Source organism: Pipra filicauda, unplaced genomic scaffold (assembly GCF_003945595.2).
Source record: "Pipra filicauda isolate LSUMZ 115617 unplaced genomic scaffold, ASM394559v2 scaffold24_size8852520_pilon, whole genome shotgun sequence".
In the NCBI taxonomy this organism is placed as follows: domain Eukaryota; kingdom Metazoa; phylum Chordata; class Aves; order Passeriformes; family Pipridae; genus Pipra; species Pipra filicauda.
In genome coordinates, this window is record NW_024104365.1 from 5,586,874 (window position 1) to 5,613,277 (window position 26,404).

At 42.5% G+C, this 26,404-nt stretch overlaps 1 protein-coding gene across 1 annotated transcript in view; it reads left to right on the forward strand.

Moving 5' to 3' along the window:
- Positions 1-26,404, forward strand: part of MPDZ (multiple PDZ domain crumbs cell polarity complex component) — a 97,383-nt gene that overhangs the window by 65,183 nt on the left and 5,796 nt on the right. Inside the window, exons 31-43 of the mRNA XM_039381950.1 lie at positions 13,538-13,629; positions 13,910-14,000; positions 14,349-14,429; positions 15,013-15,105; positions 15,199-15,273; positions 16,612-16,789; positions 17,557-17,702; positions 18,059-18,142; positions 19,290-19,483; positions 19,742-19,889; positions 23,277-23,363; positions 24,744-24,840; positions 25,504-25,547. Of these exons, the coding sequence (XP_039237884.1) occupies positions 13,538-13,629; positions 13,910-14,000; positions 14,349-14,429; positions 15,013-15,105; positions 15,199-15,273; positions 16,612-16,789; positions 17,557-17,702; positions 18,059-18,142; positions 19,290-19,483; positions 19,742-19,889; positions 23,277-23,363; positions 24,744-24,840; positions 25,504-25,547 (1,410 nt within the window). The remainder of the gene's footprint in view (positions 1-13,537; positions 13,630-13,909; positions 14,001-14,348; positions 14,430-15,012; positions 15,106-15,198; positions 15,274-16,611; positions 16,790-17,556; positions 17,703-18,058; positions 18,143-19,289; positions 19,484-19,741; positions 19,890-23,276; positions 23,364-24,743; positions 24,841-25,503; positions 25,548-26,404) is intronic.

A 26,404-nucleotide genomic window follows, 5' to 3' on the forward strand; every position in this document is an offset into this window, starting at 1 on the left:
CAGCTCCGGCTCCGCCCATAATGGCGGAGCTGGGGGGTCCCGTGTCGATTGGGACAGGGACCCCGGCTTCAGGCACCGCCCCTGCTCCTCCTCCCATCGCCATGGGGACTGCGCCGGCCCCAGGGGCCGGCACCTCCCCTACAGCCCCCTTCCCTGGGCCGCGTCGGCCCCTGCAGGGACAGACTCGTCCGCGCCGGCAATTACGCCTGTGCTGGCAGCAGCCCCCGTTGCCGTAGTAACCGCGCCGACAGTCGGCACTGTCCCCGGAGCGGCTTCATCCAGAATGGATCCCACACCCCCGGGGGGGTACCGCCCCCCAGCTAGCAACTGCCCCGCTCCCGCCGGCTCCAGAGCCGCGACAGCGCCTGCGCATGGGGCAGCTCCCGTTGCCGTAGCAACCGCGCCTGCACCCGCCGGCGCGGCGGTGGCAGGGGCCAAAACCACAGGTGCGGGGGGAACGGTCACCCCCCCCGCTCCAGTTGGAACAGCCCGGACGAGCCCTGCCTGTCCCGGTGCGACCGCGCCCACTCCAACGGCCCCTGGTTGCCTGGGAGGGAGAGCGACTGCTCCGATTATTTTACTTTGAAATGAATCATGTGGGTTTTCTTAAATTTACGTGTGGCTTTTGCAACTGGACGTGCCTGTCTCGTATTGGCCTTTTTAGCCCCCAGCTTGCTTGTAACAAACGTGGGTAAAGCCCTTCCCAAATCTTCGTTCGCGAAGCCCGGCCATGATGATGATGACATCGTGTACATGTGTAGAAAACGGCTGTATCACCTAACACACTGTCCCACCCTGCTGGCAGCCTTGACAGGTGGGGGGACAAAGCGTGGTTCTCTCAGTCCATCAGTAGCCTGGCCGGTCCCAGGACAGCTTCGGCAGCAGCCCTCGGGGCCCCCACCGCGACCGCAGCAGGCATCGCCGGTACAGTCTGTCCCGCAGCACCGGCAGGACCTGCTCCAGGGGTGGCCCCAGCCCCCACCGCCACTGCTCCAGTGTCAGCCGCAGGAGGGGCCGCTGCTCAGACGGGACCTGCACCCAATGTGCCTGCGCCCGGGGCCAGAACGGCTCCCGGACTACCCCCTCGCAAATCGGGCCTGCTAGAAGATTTAAATTCTCATCTCTGGGGCTTGTAATATAAATTTGGCAGAAAGCCAAAAACAGTTCGGCATACAGTAATTCGTTCCATTGCTCCTCTTTAGGAAGGATCGAAATAAGCTGCAACACTGTCATGGCTAGACTTCGCGAACGAAGATCTGGGAAGGCTCTATCCACATTTGTTGCAGGCGCGCTGGTGGCTCATGAGGCCAATACGTGACAGACATATCCGATTGCAAAAGGCACAGCAGAAAGACTCCTTAGATGGTATATTCTGTAAGACACGGTTCTTTCTGCGTTGCCTTTTCTCCTCAAGGGTGATCCTGTGTGCGTTCTCAAAGGAGACAGCTGCGTTATAGATGGTGTGTCTCCAGGCCTCCCGATTGGAGGCCAGAGTAGACCAGTTATGATGATCAATATGGCCGAGGCTGAGATGTTGTTTCAGGGAGTCCTTGTATCTTTTCTTTGGGGCTCCTCTCATGCGGCAGCCAGTGGCAAGTTCACCATAGAGCAAGATCTTAGGAAGGCGGTGGTCCTTCATCCTGGAGACGTGCCCTGCCCATCGCAGCTGTGTTCTCAGTAACATGGCCTCAGTACTTGTGACTGCTGCTTGCTCTAGAACAGATGTATTGGTCACATAATCTGACCAGTAGATGTTTAGGATTGTTCGGAGGCAGCGTTGATGGAAGCGTTCTAGGAGATGCAGGTGGTGGCGGTAGATGACCACCTTGTATGATTCAGAACCATACAAGAGAGTAGACAACACTATGGCTCTGTAAACACTGATCTTGGTACTTTTCTTCAAGTGTTTATTACGCCATACTCTTTTGTGGAGTTTTCCAAAAGCACTGTTGTGGAGTTTTCCAAAAGCACTGTATGCCTTTGCTGACCTGTTGTCTATCTCTCCGTCGATCTTACCATCCGAGGAGATGAGGCTACCGAGGTAATTAAACTGCTGGACTGATTTGAGCTCTGATTGGCCAATGGTGATGTGGGGATGATGGGGGACTTCCTGAGGTGCAGGTTGATGGAGGACCTCTGTCTTCTTTAAGCTGACTTCCAGCCCAAAGAGCTCAGCAGCATCTGCAAAGCAGGATGTTAAACGCTGCAGGGCTGCTTCTGTGTGAGCAACAAGGGCAGCGTCATCAGCATAAAGCAGCTCCCGGACAAGATGGTTTAAGGTCTTGGTGTGGGCCTTCAGTCGCCTTAGATTGAATAGGCTTCCATCAGTACGGTATCGAATGTAGATACCGTCCTGATCATCGAGGTCTGCTGTGGCCCTTTGGAGCATCATGCTAAAGAAGACGGTGAATAGGGTAGGAGCGAGAACGCAGCCTTGTTTCACACCATTCTTAATTAAAAAGGGCTCAGAAAGTGTGCTGCCATATCTGACTTGGCCGTGCTGATCCTCATGGAGTGAGGTGATCATTTTAAGGAACTTGGGGGGACAACCTAAACATTACAAAATCTGCCACAGACCTTTTCTGCTCACAGTATCAAAAGCCTTGGTGAGGTCAACAAAGGTTAGAGACCTTTGTTCTGTTCCCTACACTTCTCTTGCAATTGTCTGAGAACAAACACCATGTCTGTGGTACTTCTGTTGGCTCTGAAGCCACACTGACTTTCAGGTAGGATTCCTTCTGCTATAGTGGGTATTAGTCTGTTCAAGAGTATTCTTGCCAGGATTTTACCAGCAATGGAGAGTAGAGTAATACCACGGTAGTTTGAGCAGTCTGATTTAATACCTTTCTTCTTGTACAAAGTGATGATGACTGCATCACGAAGGTCTGATGGTAGTTCACCGAGCTCCCAACAGCGCACCACAGACTCGTGAAATTTGGTATGGAGTGCAAGGCCCCCATATTTCCAGACTTCGGGTGGAATTCCATCAACCCCAGATGCCTTGCCGATTTTCACCTGCTGCATGGCCTTGAGGGTTTCTCCTAAAGTGGGGGCAGTATCCAGTTCATATTTTACTGGTTGTTGTGTGATGGACTGAATTGCTGAGTCTTGAACTACACGGCTAGTACTGAAAAGAGTCTGAAAATGTTCAGACCATCGATTCAGAATGAAGGTTTTATCTGTTAGAAGCGTTTGACCATCAGCGCTGAGTAGAGGGCTTTGTACCTGGTATGTAGGCCTGTATGCTGTTTTCAAGGCCTCAGAGAAACCTTTGTGATCACCTGTATCTGTGCATAATTGAGTTTTTTCAGCTAGATCGATCCACCATTTGTTCTGGATGTCACGGGGTTTCTGTTGGAGCTTGCTGCATGTGAGACGAAAGGCTGCTTTTCTTGTGTGGCAGGATGGCAGTGCAAGGTGTGCTTGGTGGGCGGTTCTCTTCTTCCTCAACAAGTCCTGGATTTCTTGATTGTTTCGTCAAACCAGTCCTTGTTCTTCTTGAGGGAGAACCCTAAGGATTCTTCGGAGGATTGCAGGATGCTGTTTTTAATATGGTGCCAAATTGTTTCAGGAGAGGAATCTGCAGAATCTGTGGAATGGTTTTCAAGCCTAGTTTGAAGGTTTGCCTGGAATCTGTCTCTTACTGTGGCTGATTGGAGATTGTTAACTTGGAGTCTTCTTGAGATATTGCCGCTTTTAGGTTTGAATTTAAGATTGAAGTTGAGTTTACAGCGCACAAGCCGATGGTCTGTTTGGCATTCTGCGCTGGGCATCACGCGGGTGTGGTGGACATCGCGGACATCTCTCTGTCGCACCAGGACATAATCGATGAGGTGCCAATGCTTAGATCTGGGGTGCATCCAGGTTGTCTTCAGACTATCTTTCTGCTGAAAGATAGTATTAGTGATGGTGAGCTGTTGCTCTGCACAGAATTCTAGCAGAAGTCGACCATTATCTTTGCAGTTTCCAACACCATGCTTGCCTAATATTCCTTTCCAGACTTCAAAATTTTTACCTACTCTGGCGTTGAAATCACCAAGGATAATGATTTTATCATTTGCAGGCACCTTTTGGGTAAGGCAGCGCAGGTCAGCGTAAAATTTATCTTTTTCAGCAGGGTCAGCTTGGAGGGTTGGGGCGTATATACTAAAGACGACAAGGTGTTGTTTGTTGTGGAGTGGAAGGCGTAGGGAGATAATGCAGTCAGAGTGACCTGTCGGCAGATTTTCGAGTTTGGGAAGAATGGAGTTTTTGATCATGAAGCCGACACCTGAGAGATGTTTTTCGGTTCTGGGCTTACCTGACCAAAAGAGTGTGTAACCGGCACCATGTTCTCTGAGGCTGCCTTCTTCATGAAGGCGAACTTCACTGAGAGCAGCAATGTCGATGCTGAGATGAGCCAGTTCATGGGCAATTAGGGCGGAACGTCGCTCAGGACATCCACTATCCACAGAATCGAGCATGGTTCTGATGTTCCAACATGCTAGAGTTAATTTAGGTACACCTTTGGAGGCAGGTGCATGCCTTTGTCTTTTGATCTTTGTGCAACCACATTGGAAGAATGTGGTCTGTGGTTAACCAACCGGGTGAAAGTGGAGATGAGCTTTGTTTAGGCCACCTTTTCTAGGCCCCTCTCTGAGTGGAGCAAGCAGTGCTGTCCTTGAAAAGGCTGCTTGGTCGTTCAGGGTGCTGCCCCAAGAGACTGTCATCTCCAGTCAGTCTCAAATGACCAATATCCTGAACCGCCTGCATGCAGGGTTGGGTCTGCGGCTGCCAGTGCACCTTTCACCTGCCGTTTCAACCCTCGCCCGTCACTATAGGACTTTTTGCATGTGGGTAAAGCCTTCAAGCCTGCGCAGTGGATTTTTTAGGTGAGATGCAGTATGCGGGGAACTGAACCCACCCTTTAATCCTGAGGTTCATCTGCCAGGGCCGAGCAAGCTTGGACGGTGGCAGTGAGGTCCCCAGGACATAGGTTTGATTAGAGTGACCTTCTCTTAGATGGATGGCCTTACAGGGCTAAGCGAGCTCCATCTGCCCAGGTTTGGGATCAGAGTTGACCTTCTCCTAGGATGACTGCCAGAAGGCTAACGAGCTCATCCTGCCCAAGAATGTATTAAATCTGGTCCTACGTATTTGACCTGTCTGGCATGGGTGACCCTACCAGAGGCATATACCATATAGCTCGCAACCACAAAGGGGTACACAGACTACGTTCCTGTTAGAATGATTTGGGCAAGTCTTTCATTTCCTACTTTATTATCACCTATCTATAAACAAATCTGAGGGAGATACCCAGGAACAACCCTTTGTTCTGTCCACCATTTCAGGATGTAACAGAGCAAAGCAACTATATCCAGAACATGCTGAGCCTGGGCAGTAGCCACAGGTGAACAACAACAAAAAAAAAAACAAACCAAACCAAACAAAAAAAAACCAACACAGAAAGACAAAGAAGGCAATCATTCTGACCCCAGTACCCATCCAAGGCAGGGGTGCCTTTCATGGCCCCAGCCTGGCCAGGACCCCCATTATTTTAAAAGAACCCACTGTCCACCCTGACCTTATCCTTCCTCCACTGTGTTTCCACATATCTTCAGGCACACTGCTCACCTGCGACATTTCACACAGGATTGTCCTGCTCTCCCTCCTGCCCCTCGGCACGCTCAACACCCTACCCTAATCCTCCCCATCCCCCCTCCACCTCCCCTACACCCCCCAAACCTTGAACAGCAAACCTCTGTGTGCTCCGAAGCTTCCCTCTCCTCTTTCATGGGGTGCAGTACCTGCCGGCAAGGCTCCCCTTCTCTTTCCTTTCTTCTGCCATGGCCGTACCTGAGGGCTCAACCACGGAGCGCACGCGGCGCGGGAGAGCCCCCGGCAGCCGAGGCTTCCGGCCGCATGGGACTGGAAGCCCCCTGCAGCCGCGGGCTCCCACTGCAACACTGTATTTATTTCAAAAGAGCCGAACTTCGGCTAAACCTCTTCTCTGAGTCTGCCATACAAAGGCCATATATGTATAGACAGCTTACATAACTTCTGCCTTTTTAAAGATGTGTTAGGGCCAGCCAAATGCCTCCAGTGTCACAAAACCGAAGCCAGAGGAGACCCCTTACGGATTTCTTCCTCTCTAGATTGTATGCAGCCCATTATGACAAACAGGCAAGGAAAAACTTAACAGCACTGGGATAAGAATTCACAGCCTCAGGAACACTGTACAAAGCTCTTTCCCAGAGCGCCACCAACAGCTTCACATAAGAACAACCTATTTTACCACACAGGGAGGCGTCCCTCCCCTCATGGCTGTACCTGGCCAGCATGAAACACAAAACTCCTGAGCTTCTCTCTGCCCTGCCTTTACTGAAGCCTTAAGGACAGTCCAACTGCCCTTCCCGGCAAAATCCTTTCACCCACAGACTGGGAAAACACTGACTTCTTGCAACTTCTGGGCCCAAGTCTAAGTTCCCTTCCCAGTCCCACCATATTCCCAATTTCCGGGAAAAACTCCCCTTTATAATTGCTAGCAAAATTACCCAAAGTGACTGCTTTCTTTATCTCACCAAGATCACTGCAGGGAATTCTTCAAAATATGCCAGCCAAAGAAGAATTTCCTGCAGGATGAAATTTCCCAATCAGGAGATCCAGGTGTTCTAGAGTGCTGGATTCCAATTTCCACCGTTTGGTGAGCCAGACTGTTGCCTAAAGACACTACTGAAAAAGAAACTCCAGGCCAAATTAGGGTATAAGATAAGATAAGAAAGCAGAAAGCTTTAATGAGCCACCAGGCTCCAGGAATACATCCGTTGCGTGCACCATGTTCAGGGGGTTCCACAATTTAAGGTGTTAACCCATCCAATCCAGGTCTGTCCGCCCCCTGGTTCTGCCCCCTTCTGCCCCTCTGGCACACCCCTCCAGTAATTGAGGCAGGGGCCTCTGGGACCCCCTCTTCCTCATCCTCCTCCTCGTCACAGCACGTCCAGTCCTTGGAGCTCCTCCAAAGTTCTGGGTTTGAAGGTCGCTGTGCCTGTGCGGTATCTTGTTGTCCAGGCCAGGGTGCAGATGGTCTTAAACAGCATGAAGGCCTAAGGGAAGTCTTGAGGGAAGTCTAAACAAACTAACGGAATTAACGGAATTGATGTGGGAAGGGGAGCAGTGTTGGGAAGATGTATAAACTACTGTGCTAAAGGGTGAGGGATAATACAGCTACTTTAAAATCTACATTCACTACATAACTACTTCTAAAGCCTATAAAAATTAAAAAGTCAAAAACTCCATGGCAACAAGCCCCAGCTTTTGCATGCTCCTGAATGTACCACCTCATTTTTACTACTGTCTGTCCTTGTGCACTACCGATTTTATTGGTTGCTGTAGGTCCTAGAGCTCAGGATACAACTGGAGATAGAGTCCTATTACCTCGTGTCCTGCTGTCCAATCCTCTGTGTCTAGCAGTCCCCAATACACAGCTACTAACTGTTTTTCAAAGGGAGTGTGCTTTTCCTCTGCTCCCCGAAATCGTTGGGACAAAAATTCAAGTGGCCTGCATTGCCCATCTTGTAGTTACCATAAACTCCGTAGAGCAACATCTTGTTCTACTGACACCTGTAATTCAATGGGTCCTGCCTAAATGGGGTGTAGTTCCATGTGCTCTTGTATCAGATTTTTGGCTCCCTCAAACGCTACCTGTTGCTCACTGCCCCATTCAAACACAGCTTTTTTCCTTGTCACTGTGTGCAATGGTTTTAATAAAATGACTAACCCTGGCAGGTACGACAGTCAAAACCCAACAGCTCCTAGAAATCGCTACATTTCTCATTTAGTTGTGGGTGTTGGCCATTCCTTTATGACCTGCCTTGTCTGCTCTGGTACTTCTTGTTTCCCAGCATGCCAGTTATCCCTAGATATTTTACACTCATAACTGGCCCCTGTATCTTTTTAGGGTTGACAGCCCACCCATCTTTTTTCAGTATGTCTACTACTTTCTCGAGAGCATCACCTGGCTCTTGCTCTGTATTGCCATGGATTATTATGTCGTCTACATACTGTACTGTCTGGACTGAGGGGTTCAGATTTGGAAGCTGCTTCAGGGTTTGATGTATAGCCTGGTGACAATAGGTTGGACTGTGTTTATACCCTTGCGGGAGCCTTGTGAATTTATATTGAATACCCTTCCAGGTAAAGGCAAATTGATCCTGTGCTGCCTGTGGTATGGGAATGGTAAAAAAGACTTTAGCTACATCTGTTACTGCATACCAATCACCTGGGTGGTTTTGGATTTCATGAACTAAATCTGTAACAGTAGGTACAGCAGCTGTAATTGGTGGAGTAGCTTTATTAACACCCCTATAATCTACGATCATTTGCCATGACCCATCTGATTTTTTCACGGGCCATATGTGGGAGTTAAATGGGGAATGAGTGTACCTCACTACTTGTGCCTCAAGTAGTTCTTGGACTGTTGTTTGAATTTCCTCGTCTCCACCTGGAATCTTATACTGTTTAAGGTTGGCAATTTGCGTACAAATAGGAATGTTTGCCTCTTCCTGTATCTTTCCTACTTGCATGGCTTGTATGCGCCACTGCGTGGACCCAAATGACCACAGGGTGTTGTCAATCCATAAGTCCATTCCTCTAATAAGATCAATCCCTATTATATATTCAAATATTTTTACTACCATTACTCTGTAAGGTTTTGGTGGATTGTCTGCTATTTGTAGTGTTATTTCAAGCATACACCCCTGAACTGCCTGTTCTCCAAGGCCCCATACAGGTGCTGGGTCCCCCTTATGTTTGTCAGGATTGCCATGAATAATAGTGATCTCTGCCATAATATTAACTAATGCTAGCACAGTTTGCTTGTTCTTAGTGGACCAATGTATTGTACAAGTGGTAAAAGATCGTTGATCCTTACGAACACAGCAAGCATTGGGGGACTGCACTAGGGCTTGGCCACATCCCTATTCAAGTTTATGGTTCCCCTCGTCCGGAGGAGCATTAGCCTTTGCTGCCTCAAACCCTGAAAGTACTGGATCTGTGTTAAGGAACCAATCGACTGTCTTCTGCATCTCAACCCAGAGATATATCTGTTCTTGTTTTGTTGCTCTTCTAATTTGGTGCTGTCAGGCTAACCTCCGTAAGGCTTCTGTTGACTGCCCAACAATATCTTTTTTTGGAACTCCTTTTTTAAGTAAATCTGGAAATAACTTAGTTCATTCCCCTTTTTCTCTTTTCCCTCCTCTCCGGTTTTCATTATTGTCTCGTTTATTCCCATGATTGGCTGCTTTGTCTGTGTGTGAGAGACCTGGAAGGTCACCGAGTTGCTGCAACCTCTCTACAGTCTCTTCTGTGGGCACCCCTGGGTTAGACACCAACAGCGGAATAATATATGGTTTCCAGGGTAAAGGACAGCCTTCTAATAATTTGTTTCGCATGACTGAGGTTAAAGGCTGTTGCATGTAAAGTTCGGGGCTCTGCAATTCAATAGCAAATTTCATCGCTTCCCCTTTCCTGATTGCTTGATGAAGAGTTACCCAGGATGAATTTTCATCCTGCCATGATCCATCATTAGTAAAACGGTCACTAAGACCTTCATCAGTGACTGAAACTAAAGTTTTACTAACTCCTGGTGTTTGTTTTAAACGCCGAAGACCATTTTGTACATATGCATCATTAGTTAACCCTAAAAACTTCATGTCATCAACATTGTCTGCTATCACAGAGTCAGCCCTGTGCTCCGTTAATCGAACCATCCACATTTGTGCTCGTTCCCCAGGTTGCTGAGAATATTTAGATAAAAGATTGTTAATGTCTTCTGGGGAGAAATCAACAATCTCATCCTGTCTCACTTGTTTACCCTGACTATCCACCACTGCCTTCCGCCGTACAACAGGAGCTGCCCTTACTTCCTGTGTCAACTCATCTGTTCTTGATGGCTTCCCTGAATTTTCTATAGAATCATCCTCATCAGAGTCATCACTACTACTCCATATATTACCATCCCACTTCTCTGGGTTCCAATCAGGGGAAGTGACTACAGCACGCACCCGTGGCCCCCAATCACTTTGTTCTATTTTCCTTTGCCTGCACTGAATAGTTCTTCCAACATATTTTTCAGCTAAAGTAACACATTTATCTTCTACCCTGTTCTTTTTAGTTTGAAGGTCAAGTAAAGCCTGGCATTGTACCAGTTGAGTGGCTCTTACAGCATTCAGCTGCTCCTGCAGTTTGTTGTTCTTTTCTAATTCCTTTTGCAAGTTTTCTACAGTTAACTTACATGCAGCAAGCAGCGCACCCCCCATATGTCCAGCATGTTCCAAACAAATGCTTGATTTAGTAGTAGGGATTTGTGTAAGCTGTTCCCAATATTGCAATACCTCCATAGGGGTCTGCTGTCCCCAGTATTCAGAGGGAATCTTTGTACATGTTTCCCATTTATTCCATAAGGTATTCCATGACTCCTGCCCCCATTCTGCTAATTCACAGGGAGGAGCAGTGGTTTTCTTGGGTTTATTGCCACCTGCGGCCAACCCTCCTAACCACTTCTTCATTTTAATCTACTGAACGTAGTTTCAGGCTGAACACAACAGCACACACCAATCCACAAAATGTGGCCCTTACACCACAAATGAATCTAACCACACATACACATCAAATCTAAAGTCTGTGTATATACCAACCACAGAATACACACTCTACAATAGCTCTAAATGGATCCTCAAAAAGACATAAACCAACAATAATTGCTCAGAAGTACTTCCCATATAGTAACTTAATCAACAAAAACTGGTTCAAAACAGGCAAAAAAACAAACAAAACATATAAAACACAGACATCAGCACCTTCGGCACCCCCCCCCCCCACAGGGTTAATTGAACTCTATGTTTCACACCCCATATAGGGACACGGCTTCACAGGCTATGCTCTCCACCTGAGAGTCTCCCTTCTCACACAACTCATTCGAGGACGCAGCTCTACAGGCTGTGCACTCCACCTGAAGATCTCCCCACCACTCATGCAGGGACACAGCTTCATTGGCTAAGCATTCCACCAGCGAATTTCCCTATACAGTACTGCTTTATTCCACCATGTATCCTGCCAACTACGCCAATTTATGTATTGGTCTGTTAGGATACATGCCTGGAATAAAGATAAGTACAACAGACATTCAAACACTACAAAAAATCTTTTATTGCAGTGAGAATAAAAACTAGCAAAGAGAAGCAAAAGCTAAAAAAGAATATAAAATAACTACTTTACCGGTTGGCATTCATACTATACTATGAACAGCTTTTATTACGGTATTAACTGGTAAAAAGGGAATTAAAAGGACACTAAAAAAGGATAATAAAACAATACTACGGACAGCTTTTAATACAGTATTAACTAGTAAAAAGGGAATTAAAGGGATACCAAAAAGAATAGAAAAACACTTGTTTTCTCTGTTGTTTCCTATCAAGAAACTGTGCTTACCCCCACAGACAGGCCAGGGCTACCAGGATCTGCAGCAGCTGGTTGGTACCCGTGCTTAGTGGGCGTCCCCACGGAGCAACACGGTCTCGATGGAAGGATGAGTATTGCTCGACTCAGCAGTCCCGACACCCTGTTTTTATCAGCTCTACATTGTACTACGTAGGGCCAGTACGTAGTACAAGGGGATGCTTGAGTGGCAGCCAAACACCACCTGTTCATTACCTAATGGCAACAGCCTGTGCATGCCCTGCTGTAGGGCAAGGGGCAAACGACCCCTGCCCACGTAATCTTCCTCTCACCATCATCTTTCTCGCCCCTATGTACGACCTCTAGCACTGTGTTTCAAGGATATTTGTATCCATCTTGCAGTAGGGAGCTAAGCCAAGGAGGAACTCAGCTCTGATAACAGGGGACATCTAGTTGACTTGCTAAAAGAATGCAATGGGCCTTACAGTTAACTTGTGCCATAAAGTTACATTGTACAATACTCTGGTTGGTTTCACATCCTAATGTAATTACTTTCTCACGCCTCTATGCTCCATTGATCATCTAATTCTAAAGTACCCCCCTTGCACTCTTCAGTCTGAAGAGCAGATCCTTGCTCAGCCGTGCTGGTTTCTGACCTGCCTTGCTTGTTTTCTTACACATGGGGATGGACACTTGGGCTCTAAGTGTCCTCAAAGAGCTGCCACCTCTGGTCAGTTCCTCTGTCCTTAAGAACAGTTTCCCAGGGAATCTCATCCCCTAATTCTTTAAACAGCTGGTATTTCATTATTCTAAGTTTCAGGGTCGATCCTAACTCTGCTCTTTTTCTGGCCTTTTTTCATTGAGATTAGTAACTCAACCAGGGCATGGTTGCTACAGCCCAGGCTGCCTCCAATCTTAATCTCTCTGATGAACTCATCCACACTGGTGAGCGTGGGGTCCAGTAAAGCTTCTCTTCTGGTTGGTGTGTCCAATACCTGAACCAGGAAGTTGTCCTCAATGCACTCCAGGTGTCTCCTGTATTGCTTGCAGTCGGCTGCTTTCCCAGCAGACAGGGGTGGTTGAAATCCCTATCAGGATGAGAGCTTATGAGCACAGTTCTCCTTGTATCTGAAACAAGAAGTCTTGTCAACAGGCTCCCCTGACCAAGGTAGCCTGTGGTGGACACCAATCACATGATGTCCCTCGTTGGTCCTGTCTTTGGTTTTTACCCACAGGCTCTCGACCTGTTTGTGGCTGTTCCTCAGAGGCAGCTCTTCACAATCTATCCATTCCTTAACACAGAGCACAACACACCCACCCTTCCTTCCCAGCCTCTCTCTTCTCTGGAGCTTTTAGCCCTCAATTGCAGTTTTCCAGTTGTGTAACTCATCCCACCTGTTTCTCTGAGAGCAATTAGGTCATAGTTTTCTAATTGCACCATGGTTTCCAGCACCCATGCTGCCCGCATTGGTGTAAAAGCACTTGAACTGGGCTATTGACCTCTTCACCTTTTGAGAGGAACCCTTCTTAATTCCTTTGAGATGACTTACAAGTATTTCCCTGCTGCTTCTTAAAGTGTTGGTGTTTCCTCATTCCTCTCTGACACACAAAAGTACATTCCCTTCCCTCACCAAATCTGGTTTAAAACTCTGCTAAATGTTCCAGTGTTCAGACCTCTATGTGTAAAGTGTCTTGCTCAGGGATTCAAAGTGGCTGAGATTCAATAAATAATAGCAATCTCATTCCCGGATATAAGCAATTCAATGTCTGTTATGGTTAGAATTTCCCATAGCCCTGCTTTATCACCACATCAGTCATGAAGTGATCAATGGCAAGTGAAAATAGATGATGTACCACGTCAACCCAGTATAATTCAGAGAATGGCATTTTTAGCACTGTGACAATGTTAGTTTGAAATCAAACTGTAGTGAATATTTTTACTGTAAGAAGGGAGGGAAAGCAGGACACAACATACTCTCTTATTTTAATACAGTTGCTGCTTTAGCAAGTGATGTGGAATGAATGATTTTTTTTTAAGGTTTAAAAATTAGTTTAAATATAAGTAGTTAAAATATTTTGATAAATAATTGCTACTTTTCTTTAGATAAATGGGCAAATACTTTATGGAAGGACTCATCAGAATGCTTCCTCAATAATCAAGTGCACACCATCTAAAGTAAAAGTGATCTTTATCAGGTAAGTTCTGGTAAAAGTTTGACTAAAAAGGTTTATTTTTTAATGTGCTCAAGTTTTGCAGAGAGTTTTTTTGTTTGTTTGTTTAATTTTGGTAAGGTATATGTGCTTTTGATCACAATCTTAGTAGTTGTTAAATATGCCTTGGAGTTTTTTGTTTTGATACTTCTATTGTTAGAACCAGAAATAAGGTAAAATAAAGCACTAGACCTAAACTTGTCCTTAGAAATATTGTGGTATATTACTGCCTTCTTACTGCATTCTTTAACTGAATTTGTTACAGAAATAAAGATGCAGTAAATCAGATGGCTGTTTGCCCTGCAAAGTCAGTAGAGGCTTCACAAAGTACTTCAGGGACACTTCAGCATCAAGAGGTAAAGTAAATATTTGTTTTTCTTATTTGACCAAGATACTAACATTGTTCTGGATAGAGGAGTGCTCTGTCTGCTTATAATATACCATAAAAGAGAAAGAAACCAAATAGAAGAACAAAGTTCTTCTTCTGTTCTGGGCTACTAAGTTTATTACATCTGTGCTCAATTTTGTTTCGTTTTATATTCTTCTATACTGTGAAGTAAGTCTGACTTCCCATTGATAGGGTTATAGCAGTTTAAATGAATCTAGAAAATTATCATACTCACTTTAAGCGTTTATGAGCTACTTTATTTTGATGCAAAATGTTGGAAATAGTTGCTTACAGTTACATTTTCATTTTCTTTTAGACTGATGCAAGTGTTGCAAACTCTAGTGCTTTTTCTGACTTGAGTTCATGTAAAAACATTCAGTATGTGGAACTTCCTAAGGTATGTGATGAAAGTTAAATTTATATCAGTCACGCTTGTATTCACTAGCCTCCGTTTTTGTAATGGAGTCCCTCTTATGAGAAACAAAATGTGTCTCTTAGGTACTAAAGTTAGAAAAGTGATTTCTAGAGGTCTTCTCTTCCTATTTGTGAATGGACCCCAAAGTTTTCCTCACATGATGACTGTCTTTGAGTCATGAGTTGCTTTAACTTCACATAAATTTGCCAATTGTTCTGTGTCTCTGGAAGAAGTCGTCTTTTGTTCTGTTTGAAAAACTTTTGGTGGTTCCTCAGGTAAAGTCATTGCCTAAGTTATTCAAAATAACAACTGAATTGACCTTGTAAGTTTCGAAGGAGTGGGTTTGAATTTAGAAGTGGTTCAGATTTATCTTGGTAGCCAGTATACTGTTTGTAGGCTGGTGGAACCTATTTCAGAAATAGATTAGTTTAAAACAACAATATTGATGCATTGTGAAAAACCTAACTTTTGTTATGTCAACAGGCTTCACTAGTCTTTAGTGAATGTATTTTGACATTTTGTTATACACAGTACTTAACCATTTGCATTTTTCTGTTTGCCCTAGGATCAAGGAGGCTTTGGAATTGCCATTAGTGAAGAAGACACGATTAATGGAGTAGTTATTAAGAGCTTAACAGATAATGGTGCAGCAGCAAAGGTGTGAGAATATTTAAATTTCAATTAGGGAATGAAAAATGTTTTTTTGAAGTAGCATCCAGAGCTCATATTTTTTATTCTATGTTTTTTCCAGGATGGACGAATCAAAGTTGGTGATCAGATTCTGGCAGTGGATGATGAGATTGTTGTGGGATATCCTGTAGAAAAGGTGCCTCTGAAGTGTCAGGAATGTTGCAGAAATCTCAGTGCTTAATGTGGGAGTGATTGTATCTTAAACCAGCAAGGTTTTCATGACTGTACTCTGACTTAATTTTCAAAACTGGCTAAAAAAGCAAAGATCTGCAGGCACTATCTGGATAAGGAAACTACTGCAGAATAAGCTAAAGTCTAAATTTAAAGCTCAGCTGTTATTTTACATTCATTCACTACATGAATCATCTATCTCTGTGCTACAAATCTGATATTATTTTCTCTGTGGTTTAGACCTGATGCCTGAGAGGCACTTAGTAGTGCAATAAAAGCCGTGAACTATTGCTCAGTAATGACTCTGCATAGCTACTCCACTTTAAAAGTATTAGAACTAGTAAATTTAATATGTGTAAATTTACATGGGCGAGTTGTGTCAGTGGTAAATCAGGTCATGAACTGCACTTATCCAAGGGGACTGTTTGCAGTAACAGCCTCATTATATTCCAAGCCTGATATTTCAACCCTTTGGAGAAACATATCTCTGTTCCTAAATAACAAGATTTATTTCTAACTTCAAGCTCTGCACACTCAATTTGAATTCTGTAATGAATCAAGGAGGGTTTTTTCTAGCACTTGCCTTGCTACCAAGAAAAGTGATTCTTTAGGCATGAGTAGATTACTTTCTGTTTGTTAAAGGGCAATTAGGAAAGCATCAGTCTTACTCTTTGATGCACTGCTATCTCTGAAGCAGTAAATAAGTAAGAGACAGTGAAGTTGTCTGTAGACAAATAAGTAGGCTTTGGAAGAAAAGAGAGATTGAGTAAGTAATTTCTGAAAATAGTTCTACTGAAATGTAAAGTCTCAGAAGGATTTGGTGTCTTTTCTGTGAGATGGCAATTGATTTTGAAGGTTTTTCAGTATCTCTTTAAACTAGATTTTGTGTTACACCCTGGTTTCCTTCTCTCCCTCCCATAGTTCAGATAATACTTTCGGATATTCCTTCTAGAATGGTAGTAGCACATTTCTCTAAGATGTTTTGATATTGACTTCTGTGAGATCAGAATTGACCTCCATCCAGCATTAAAAGTTTTCTGTTTTTCTAATAATTGCTATAAATAGAATCTTTTGTTCAGAGAGGACATTGAAAGTCTGCCTCATTCTCGTCTGATATAGTTTGGCAAAGTTTTATGGAGAAAAGTTTCTCAGAAAAAACATCAATATTTGTCTTTGTTCCTTGCCAAGTAAACCTGCAGCATTGTAACTGGTAGCTCCAGTTTACAGAATAGTTATTCTGCTTTATTTTTGATTTGCAACTAAACAATCCAGTTACACTCTTCATCAGCTTTTCTTTTTTCAGTTTATAAGTCTTCTGAAGACATCCAAAACTACAGTGAGGCTTACAATCAACTCAGCGGAGTTGGATAACCTGACTGCAGCACCAGTCCCTTCCAGCACTGCCCCAGCAGACAAGAGGAATATGCAGCCTCCAGCAACTATTCCTGCTTCCAGCTCACCAGAACCAGAAGCAGTCAAAAGTAATGTTTTTCTTGTGTGCTTATCTTCACTGAGGTTGTAGCCTTAAAAGAAATTTACCTGTCTTGTAAATTTCCTCCTTTTGTATGCACTCAACTGTCTTGTGAGTTGCATTTTTTAATACTTTTGGGTTACATGTTCCTCTAAGAGAAGCATTGTGCCACCATCCACCACCATACTTTCCCACTAGCCTGTTGCAGAGGCAGGAGAATGGAGGGATGGATCTTCTCCTCCCTCTTAAATACTGGGCAGCAGGTGCCTCATGGCTATCTGGAACTAAGTGAGAGGCATTCCTTAAAGTGACAGAGAAAAGTCATGTCATTTTTCCTAGGAAAAGGGGATGGTTGAGACTGTCTTGCCATTTATAAGTAGTCGCATTTGATTCTTCTCCTTTAGAGTGGAGAGTGAAGATGTTACTGATGGATGAAGGTTATTGGTTAAGCAACGCAATTCTAAGAAGTTAATAACTTGAGTAATGCACACATCATATAGATACTTAAATTGTATCTTAAATAGAATATGTTTGTACAATATCTTCTTTGTCTGTCCAGACTATGACCCAGGTACTTGATGGCATGAAAACAGGACACTTGTAAATAAAACTACAGGACAGTACTTGTCTGAGGGGAAGGGCAAATTGGCAGCATCATTCTCTGTGGGTCAGCTCTTGGTGTGCAGCTGTCAATGAGCTCTGAAAAATGCTGTTTTAAAGTCACTTTTCTAATACCAAGCCCTCTTACTGTAACCAGGATGTTTAATTGTTTTTTAGACACAAGCAGATCTTCAACTCCAGCCATGTTAGCCTCTGACCCAGCTACTTGTCCCATCATTCCTGGATGTGAAACAACCATTGACATCTCCAAAGGGCGGACTGGTCTTGGTCTGAGCATTGTTGGAGGAGCAGACACTTTGCTGGTTGGTTGGAAAAATATGTGTGTCACTCAAGTGAAATAACAGTAATGAAATTAAAGTGTCTGATAGAAGAGACTTTTTTCGTCATTTTTTTCTATAGCATTTATAGAAAGACACAAAGAAACCAGTTTAGGGAAAAAAAAAAAGAAAAAAGCACTTCTAAAATTGAAAGTATAAATGAACTTCCTAAATATTTTGATTCATAAATAAACTTCATAAACTTCTTAAATATTTGTTCATCATACATCTGACTTGTGCTTATCATTGATAAATTATAGTAGGAATTTTCAGTTGCTCTTGTTTCAAAATGGGGTATTTTCTTGCAACATGCGATTTTTAATTTTTTTTTTTGTCCACAGGGAGCAATCATTATCCATGAAGTATATGAAGAAGGAGCAGCATCTAAAGATGGGAGACTGTGGGCTGGGGATCAGATATTAGAGGTATGGCGATTTCTTTGGTAGTGGATTGACCCTGGCTGGATGCCAAAGCTGCTCTCTCACTCCCCTCTGCAACTGGACAGGGGAGAGAAAATATAACAAAGGATTCATGAGTTAAGGACTGGGAGAGATCACTTACTGATCACCATCATGGGCAAAACAGACTCGAAGTGGGGATATTAATTAAATTTTTTACAAATAGAGTCAGAGCAGGAGAATGAGAAGTAAAACAAACCTTAAAAACACCTTCCTCCCATCCCTCCTTCCAATTTCTACCTCCTCCCCCACAGTGGCACAGGGAAACAGGAATGGGGGTTACAGTCAGTTGTTGTTTCTGCCGTTGCACAAGGAGAGGAGTCCTTCCTCTGCTCCCTGTGGGGCATCTCCTGCAGGGGACAGTTCTTCATGAACTTCTCCAGCATAAGTCCCTCCCATGAACTGCTGCCGTGTAGATCATTTTTCCATGGGGTGAGTGCAATGTTCTTCAGGCACAGGCTGCTCCAGTGTGGGTCCCCCACAAGTCCCACCGGGAGAACCTCTAGCATGGGTCCCTCTCTCCATGGGTCCCTGCCAGGACCCTGCTCCAGCAGGCCTCCCACGGGGTCACAGCCTCCTTCAGGCACCCACACCATCTGGTGTGGGTCTCCTCCACTGGCTGCAGGTGGATCTCTACACTCCGATGGTCTTCCATGGGCTGCAGGGGCACAGCTACTCCACCATGGTCTGCACCACGGGCTGCAGGGGAACCTCAGCCTGGAGCACCTCCCCCTCTCCCCTCTCCACTGACCTTTGTGTCTGCGGAGTTGTTCACATGTTCTCACTCTGCTCTTCTCTGGCTGCAATTTTCATCTTCACAAAACTTTTTTTCCTTCTTAAAGATGTAATCACAGAGGTGTTACTGTAATTCATGATGGCTCGGCTTTGGCCAGTGGTGGGTCCATCCTGAAGACAACTGTTATTGGCTCTACAAGACATGGGGAAATCTTCTGGCAGCTTCTCACAGAAGCCACTCCTGCAGCCCCAGCTCTGCTACCAAAACCTGGCCATGCAAACCCAATACAGTCACTTTTGTTTTCATTGAACAGAAGGTCTCTTCTGTTTGTCTGCTGGAAGGTGCTACACAATTTACCATTGTATGCTTTCATTGCAGGTGAACGGAATTGACCTCAGGAATGCCACACATGACGAAGCCATAAATGTCCTCCGACAGACTCCCCAAAAGGTTCGTCTGACTGTGTACAGAGATGAGGCCCAGTACAAGGAGGAAGACATGTATGATGTGCTCAATATAGAGCTTCAGAAGAAGCCTGGCAAAGGCCTTGGGCTGAGTATTGTTGGGAAAAGGTAAGTAATGTAACTCGAGAGTCAATATCTGGAACTTAGTGGGCATGCTCATGTTTCTGTTATGATCTGGTGCTCAGATCCCACAGGCTTGAAGGCCAAACACATCATTTTTGTACCTAAGCTGATTGGTCTTCCCTAAAGGAACTAGCCCACCGTTACTCAGAAAAATGAGACAGTGTTTATTGTCTTCCCAATAGCAAGCCATAAAAATGACCCTCAAACAATGCTGTAATGCAAAATCCGTGTATGTATTTGCAGAAATGATACAGGCGTGTTTGTGTCAGACATCGTCAAAGGAGGAATAGCAGATACAGATGGGAGATTGATGCAAGGAGACCAGATATTGACAGTGAATGGAGAAGATGTCCGAAATGCTAACCAGGAAGCTGTTGCAGCTTTGCTAAAGGTATTGCCAAAAGAGAAGGTGGATAAGAGTGAAAAATTGAAGTCCAGATTTTATGAAAGCTTTAATTTTATTCAGACTGAGTTCAGACTATTAGTGGAATGTCAGTGAGGTGAGCTGTGGATTCAGATTTAAGCTTCATGAAGTCTAGAACATTCAGATTTTGATACTTTGCCTGATGAAAATGGGAGTGGTGGTGGTACAGAATGCCATATGTTTATAGGGCAGTAGAAGAACATTACCTAGAAGAACCTAAAGTTAACACTGTATTTTCTCTAGCAAACTTAGAATTAGTTAACTATCTCACGTTTTTGGAAGGATACTCAGAACTGACTTTAAATGACTGAGAATTCATCGGAGTAGTTGTGCCAAAAGTGATTACTTTCATAGTTCATTTACAAGGGCCTGTAGGGATAAGACAAGGGGGAATGGTTTTAAACTGAGAGTAAATTTAGATTAGATATTAGAAAGAAATTTTTAGATCAGATATTAGGAAGAAATTCTTTGCTGTGAGGGTGGTCAGGCACTTGAATAGGTTGCCCAGAGAAACTGTGAATGCCCCATCCCTGGAAGTGTTCAAGGCCAGGTTGGATGGGGCTCTGAGCAACCTGGTGTAGTGGAAGATGTTCCTGCCCAAGGCAGGATGGGTAGGAACTGGATAGTCTTTATGGTTCATTCCCAGCCAAACAATTATGGGATTCTACAGTTCTATGATTCTGTGATATCTGATAATGTTAATCTTTTTTTAACTCTGTTTGTCTAGTGCCTCCTTACATCCATTAAATACTACAATGTATTTCTCAGTGACCAAGGCATTTAGTATAAGAAATTGCTTTCTCAGAGTTTACTAAGTAAACTCATATCTGCAGCTGTTGGAATCAGAATTTCTATTCTCAGTAGATTATGTGCTTCTGATGACCTTCCCCTATTTCCAAATCAGAATGAAGTCAGACATACAGCATTTCCTGTGATCTGGCAGGAAGTCCAGCTGGTCAGCCAGCTCATCTGTTTTTCAGTCCAGAGTTTTGAGACGTATGCTGCATAGTAAGGATTCCATTGAGTCAGCACTTTCCAATGGAAAACTGTTCCACTGGATAAAATTTAACAGACACTAACTGTAGCTGTCTCTTGGATACATAGGCACACAGTCATGGTTCTTAACACTCTCATTCAAAGGTATATTTTTCCAGATCTTGAACAGTTCCTTGAACTTTTATTTTTATTGGCGTAGAGGGGTCCTGAGGGCGAGCAGTGCATAGTAAGGGGGATGTAGGAGCACTTCTGTATTTTCAGCATGTGCCCAATAGTGAGAATGCCAGAACTAAGTCTGTGTTGCGACAATGAAATTGTTAGTGTATTATTCTCTGGTATACTTTTTTAATTTTATTTAAGAACACAGTGTTTCTTCTTCATACACTGTACTTTTACCTCTCCTCTAAATAAAAATACCATTTCTTGTGGAAAGTTTCTTTCATTTTGGCAGGCATTTGGAGTATCTAATTGAAGATGCTTAGTTCCCACTTACCATTCATATATTCATGTTTTAAATACTTCATCGTGCTCAGTAGTACTTGTAATTAATTGTCTTAGCCCTGAGAAATGAAGCTTTTAAAAATACCTTAGACAGATTATTGTTAACAATGGCTTTGTTCACACAGTATAAATGAAATGAAGCGCAGTCACCATTTCCAGTTCAGGTATCCATTCTCTTTTCATTTATGAGAATGAGACCTAGGAGTGAATTCTCTTGAACTGCCTAAAATGTATTTTACTAGAAAATTATTTATAATCTTTGGGAAATTCCAGTGTATTTTTAGTAGCATGGGACCAATAGAATGTGTCTTAAGTCTGAGAATTTTGCCAGTTCTTGAAGTGTTTATTTGAAGTATCCCTACAACATGTGAAAAGACTATCAGTTTTTCCACTTACTTAACTTATGGATTTATCGAATGGGAGATTTCAGGAAGACAGTAATAAGGGAAGGTGCAATAAAACTAAATGAAAATTGATTTATTCACAGTTCAGTTGGAAAGTATGACTTCCAACTTTCACACATTTTAATTTTAAAATCTGATTTGTGGGTTTGCATTTTATGTGAGGATGTGGTAATTTTAGGTACACAGATTACTTCGCCATTTTTCCATTTTGAATAAGAGTTGTCTGTATGGTTTAATAGGAGCAGGAAAGAATGGTTTTCCCCAAGCTTTGATCAAGTCTTTTCCAGGACATAGAGAAGTCAACATTAAAAAGGAATAACTTAAAATAAAAAGCAATTTAGTAATAAATCTTTTTTAGTGTCAACTCTAAGAATATAACAACAAATGAGGGACGAATGGATATGTCCAGTTACTTTTGACATATTGGTGTATTACTGTGAATTTTCCTGACAATTACATGATCCTCTCTTAAGGTAATAAAGATAAAACATGATAAATAAAGGCAAACTTATATTAGGTTCTTGGTATACAGAACTTCATGGTGAAAGAAAAAAGCAGAATAGCAACAAAACTTTGAAATTTCTGTATTTGAATACATTGCAGATAGATGTCTTCTTTTGACACTACTTATTATTTTGGAGATTCAATTTTCTAAATCTTGTTTGTGATAATAACTTATCTGTCTCTTCAAAATAATGTCTTGGTTTCTAAATATTTGATAGAATTTTCTTCTAAGAAATGCTTTTTATATAGATATGTGGATACTTGACAGTATAATTAAAAACTTAAAGAGTAGTGAAAGGACTTTACCATGTGCAATCAGTCCATATCACCCAGCTTCTTGCTGGGAGTCAGATGCAGAAAGTTCACTTAAACTACAGATAGATGTTTAGAAAATTTCCTGCCCAAAATTTCTTTAGTTGTGTTGATGTCTATCCAAAGTAACAGATAATTTCAAAACTGTGAGAGAGACGAGTAACTTCCAGTTTAAATATCATGTTCTCAGTCATATAAAGAGAAATAATGATTAAGACTTTGAGGTATTACACTGGTTTTAGTGTTTATTGTGAAAATGGTCAGTTTCATTATTCCTTGAAAAGTGCCAACTTGAAAATAGATGTTGACATTGCAAGAGGACAGAACTACTCCTTATTAAGGTACTCTGTGAAGTAGCAGAGTTAGTCTTCTTGTGTGATTTTCATGTCTGCATTGTAATACAGGTTAATCAAAAAAAATACCCTGCTCAGTATTGAATATCATGGTGTACTTAGTCTGTGTGTCTCTGGTCCTGCCATGAACTCTCCGAAGGACTCATTTCAGGGTTGCTAGTCCATCACTCTCCCCTCTGTCTGTATTTTTTTCTTATTCCACTGGCAGATAAGTGACTTAAATATTGTCGTAGGCTTTAATTTTGTAGACAGAAGAGGTGTGTTATAAGTGACTGGTTCTTTAGTGTTCCTTAGGTACAGTAAGACTAGAGGTCGGAAGAATAAAAGCTGGACCCTTCCACTCTGAGAGGAGAACATCCCAGAGCAGCCAGGTATATAACTGTAAAACTGGTTAGTTTGGAAGAAATAATGGTTAAATAATGAAAGCAAATAAAAAGAAGTGGGTTTATGATGACATCAGGTTTTCCACGTACCTGATCCAAGATGAGCCCTTCCCAAATCTTCATTCGTGAAGCCTAGCCGTGTGATCCAAGATGGAAAAATTCTGCAGCTTTTCAGAACATATTTTTATACATTGACTTTAACATATTGTGTCTGATATAGACAGGATCCAACTAAAAATGTAGCCCAGAAATGGCTTTGCTCCAGGCTTCGGCCTGAACAGCATACAGAACTCCAATTCTTACCAATACTAGAAGAAGTTAGTCAACCTCTTTGTTACTTTCAGAGTGCTTGGCATGCAATGGAATACTGTTCCAGTAAACTTAGTGAATTTCTCCATTCTTTGCATGTTTTTACTATTATCTTGGTCACCAGAAGCAAGAAACCTGCACCCTTTCCATCAGGCTTCTCTTTTTTATTTGATTGTTGGCTAATGTGATACAAACTCATATCAATTTCTGTATTTGAAAGCATTTTTCATGTGGTAGCAGCTTATATTGTCATTCTCTTCAGTAGGAGCTACATTTCTAAGAGCTCACAAGTTACCTTAGAACTTTTTCTGGTTGTAAACTGAGTATGCAGATCTCAAGTACTGAAGATAAATAGTTTTAAAACAAATCATAATTAAACAGTATCAAGTGAGCAGGGTTAGACAGGATAAGACTGAAATGTTAGGCTCTCTTCAAAATGGGTATTGTCAAACAAGGTGAAAACATGCAGACTCTGTCTAGTCTTATTCTAAGATGAAGCTCACAATGTTGAATGTTTTGAAGAGTGTGTAACAATCAGTGAACTAACTAGTCTGGCCAGGAACCATGTTGTTCCTTTACCTACCCTGCTGGTATAGTGAATATCTTTCTGGAAATTGTGCGTGTGAAGCTGAGTGGAGAGCGTAGTCTTAATTTTAGCTGATGCAGTAGGTGAATATTCACAAGTACATATGAGAATGCATAAAGATCTGTCTTTTGTGTTCTGTCCCTACTGTGATAATTATGGCTAACTTGCATTAGAAGATCTCTGCGAGATGATAGAAGGTGCAAATATAATGGCCTAGTCATGCCCTTGGAAGCAACACTTCAAAGCTTTGCATGGGGTTATAAACATGAAATCTCTAAATTGGTCTAAGGATGTTTCAAAGAACCCTCTAGAGTGACCAAGAAATATGTGGATTTTCTCTGTATCAGCTTTAACTGGGCACAGAAAAAATAAAATGCAGCAGAAAATACACTGAATACAGCTAGTTACAGTTTTACATTTATTAATTGTATGACTGAAGCGGCTCTCTAATCCCAGTCTTACACTGTGTTTAGGTCAGTGAAGGAAGTGGCAGTCTCTCATCATTCAGTTTCCCCATTTCTGGGTCCAGTGCACCTGAGGTCTTTGAAAGTGGTCTAAAGAAGAATACCAGTAAGTTTGGGGGGGGGGGGGTTGGTGCTTTCAGTATTTTATACATGTGAACTTGTAGCTGAGATCTTTTGCTGTCTCTAGAATATTGTAAATTATGTGATGTAGGCCTTAAAATGATCCCTTAGTAATTGAAATGGCAGGGGCAGTTACTGCTCAGTACATCACACATGCATACTGTAATACCTTTTTATAAAAGAAACTAGCAAATTCTTGTATCAGCTGAGAATCTAAATTGAGCCATAATTTTCTATTTAATCTAAATACGTCTTCAGTCAAGTTGTCTCATTCAGAAAAATCCAGATATTGTATAGTTATATGAAAATACATGCGGAATAGCTGTCTTATGCTTAAATGTAGAACAAACTTACTTTTGACCAAAGTATTGCTAGCAAATATTAGTTTTTCCTATTCTATTTGAGCATGCTGAGCAGTTTTATTCCAAATGTTATTTAAATGGAGAAAATGATTGATTCTCTCACCTGCTCTAGGAGTATTTCAATCCAATTAATGTAATGACAACCACTTTCAAATTGGCTTAAAATATATATAACAAATCAGCAGAAAGTTAGAATCATCATAATGGTTTGGATAACTTTATTAGGAAAGTTTTCTAGGAATGCTAGTTTTAACTTTTTTTAAAATTTATTTTAATTCATTTGACAGCAGCTTCTGAAATACAGGGACTAAGAACAGTTGAAATAAAAAAGGTAAGTTATAGCATGAAGTGGTATATATCAGGAACAGATGTTGTAAATGTTGTCAGTAGGTTTCTTTACAGAAAGAAAGTCTAGACCTATTCATTGTTTTGAGAGAGGAATTGATATGGCAATAGAAGTTAATTTGTCTGTCTTTTCAGGTCAGGACTATATGATCTCCACTGCCTATATTTTTATGTAAAATCAGTGTGACTTACTCTGTCACTTTTTGTCAGCTGTGTTGAAAGCAAAGGAAGGAAGATTTACTAAGAGATAGTGGGACCTAATTTTGTTACCAGACTGAGTTAAATCCAAACTCTGTTTTGATGAAGTCAGAGAAAGTTGGAAGGCTATTTTTTTGTGTTTAATATTTTTCTGCACACATATTTTTAATGAAACATACAGCTGTGAGGTTTTCAACTGTGAAATTCAGTCACTTTCATTATGCATGAGAACTTAGTCACAGACGGCTTCTTATGGTCCAAAATATTTATATTTATTTGACTTTGCCTGGCATCTGGTTTACTTGATTACATGGATTGTTTTTAGCCATTTTCTTTTACAGTAGAATCTGTAAATACCAGTTTTACAATATCAGTTTTTGCAGTGAGGTATTCAGGTGTGGTGCAGTGCTCTTCAACACTGGGGCACTAGGGGGAGCATAAAGCTTAATTCTAGTGTTTGGGAGGTTCATGATAGGAAGTTGATATAGACAATACTAAAGACAGCAATCCCATCTCTTCGGTTTTCCTTGCTCAGACTTCCTATGCTGAATTAAGGGACTGATGCTGAATTCTGTGCTTAGTTAATAAAATATACAACTAAATTGGCAAATTTTCACCTACCACCGAGAAATAGAAACATCTCTT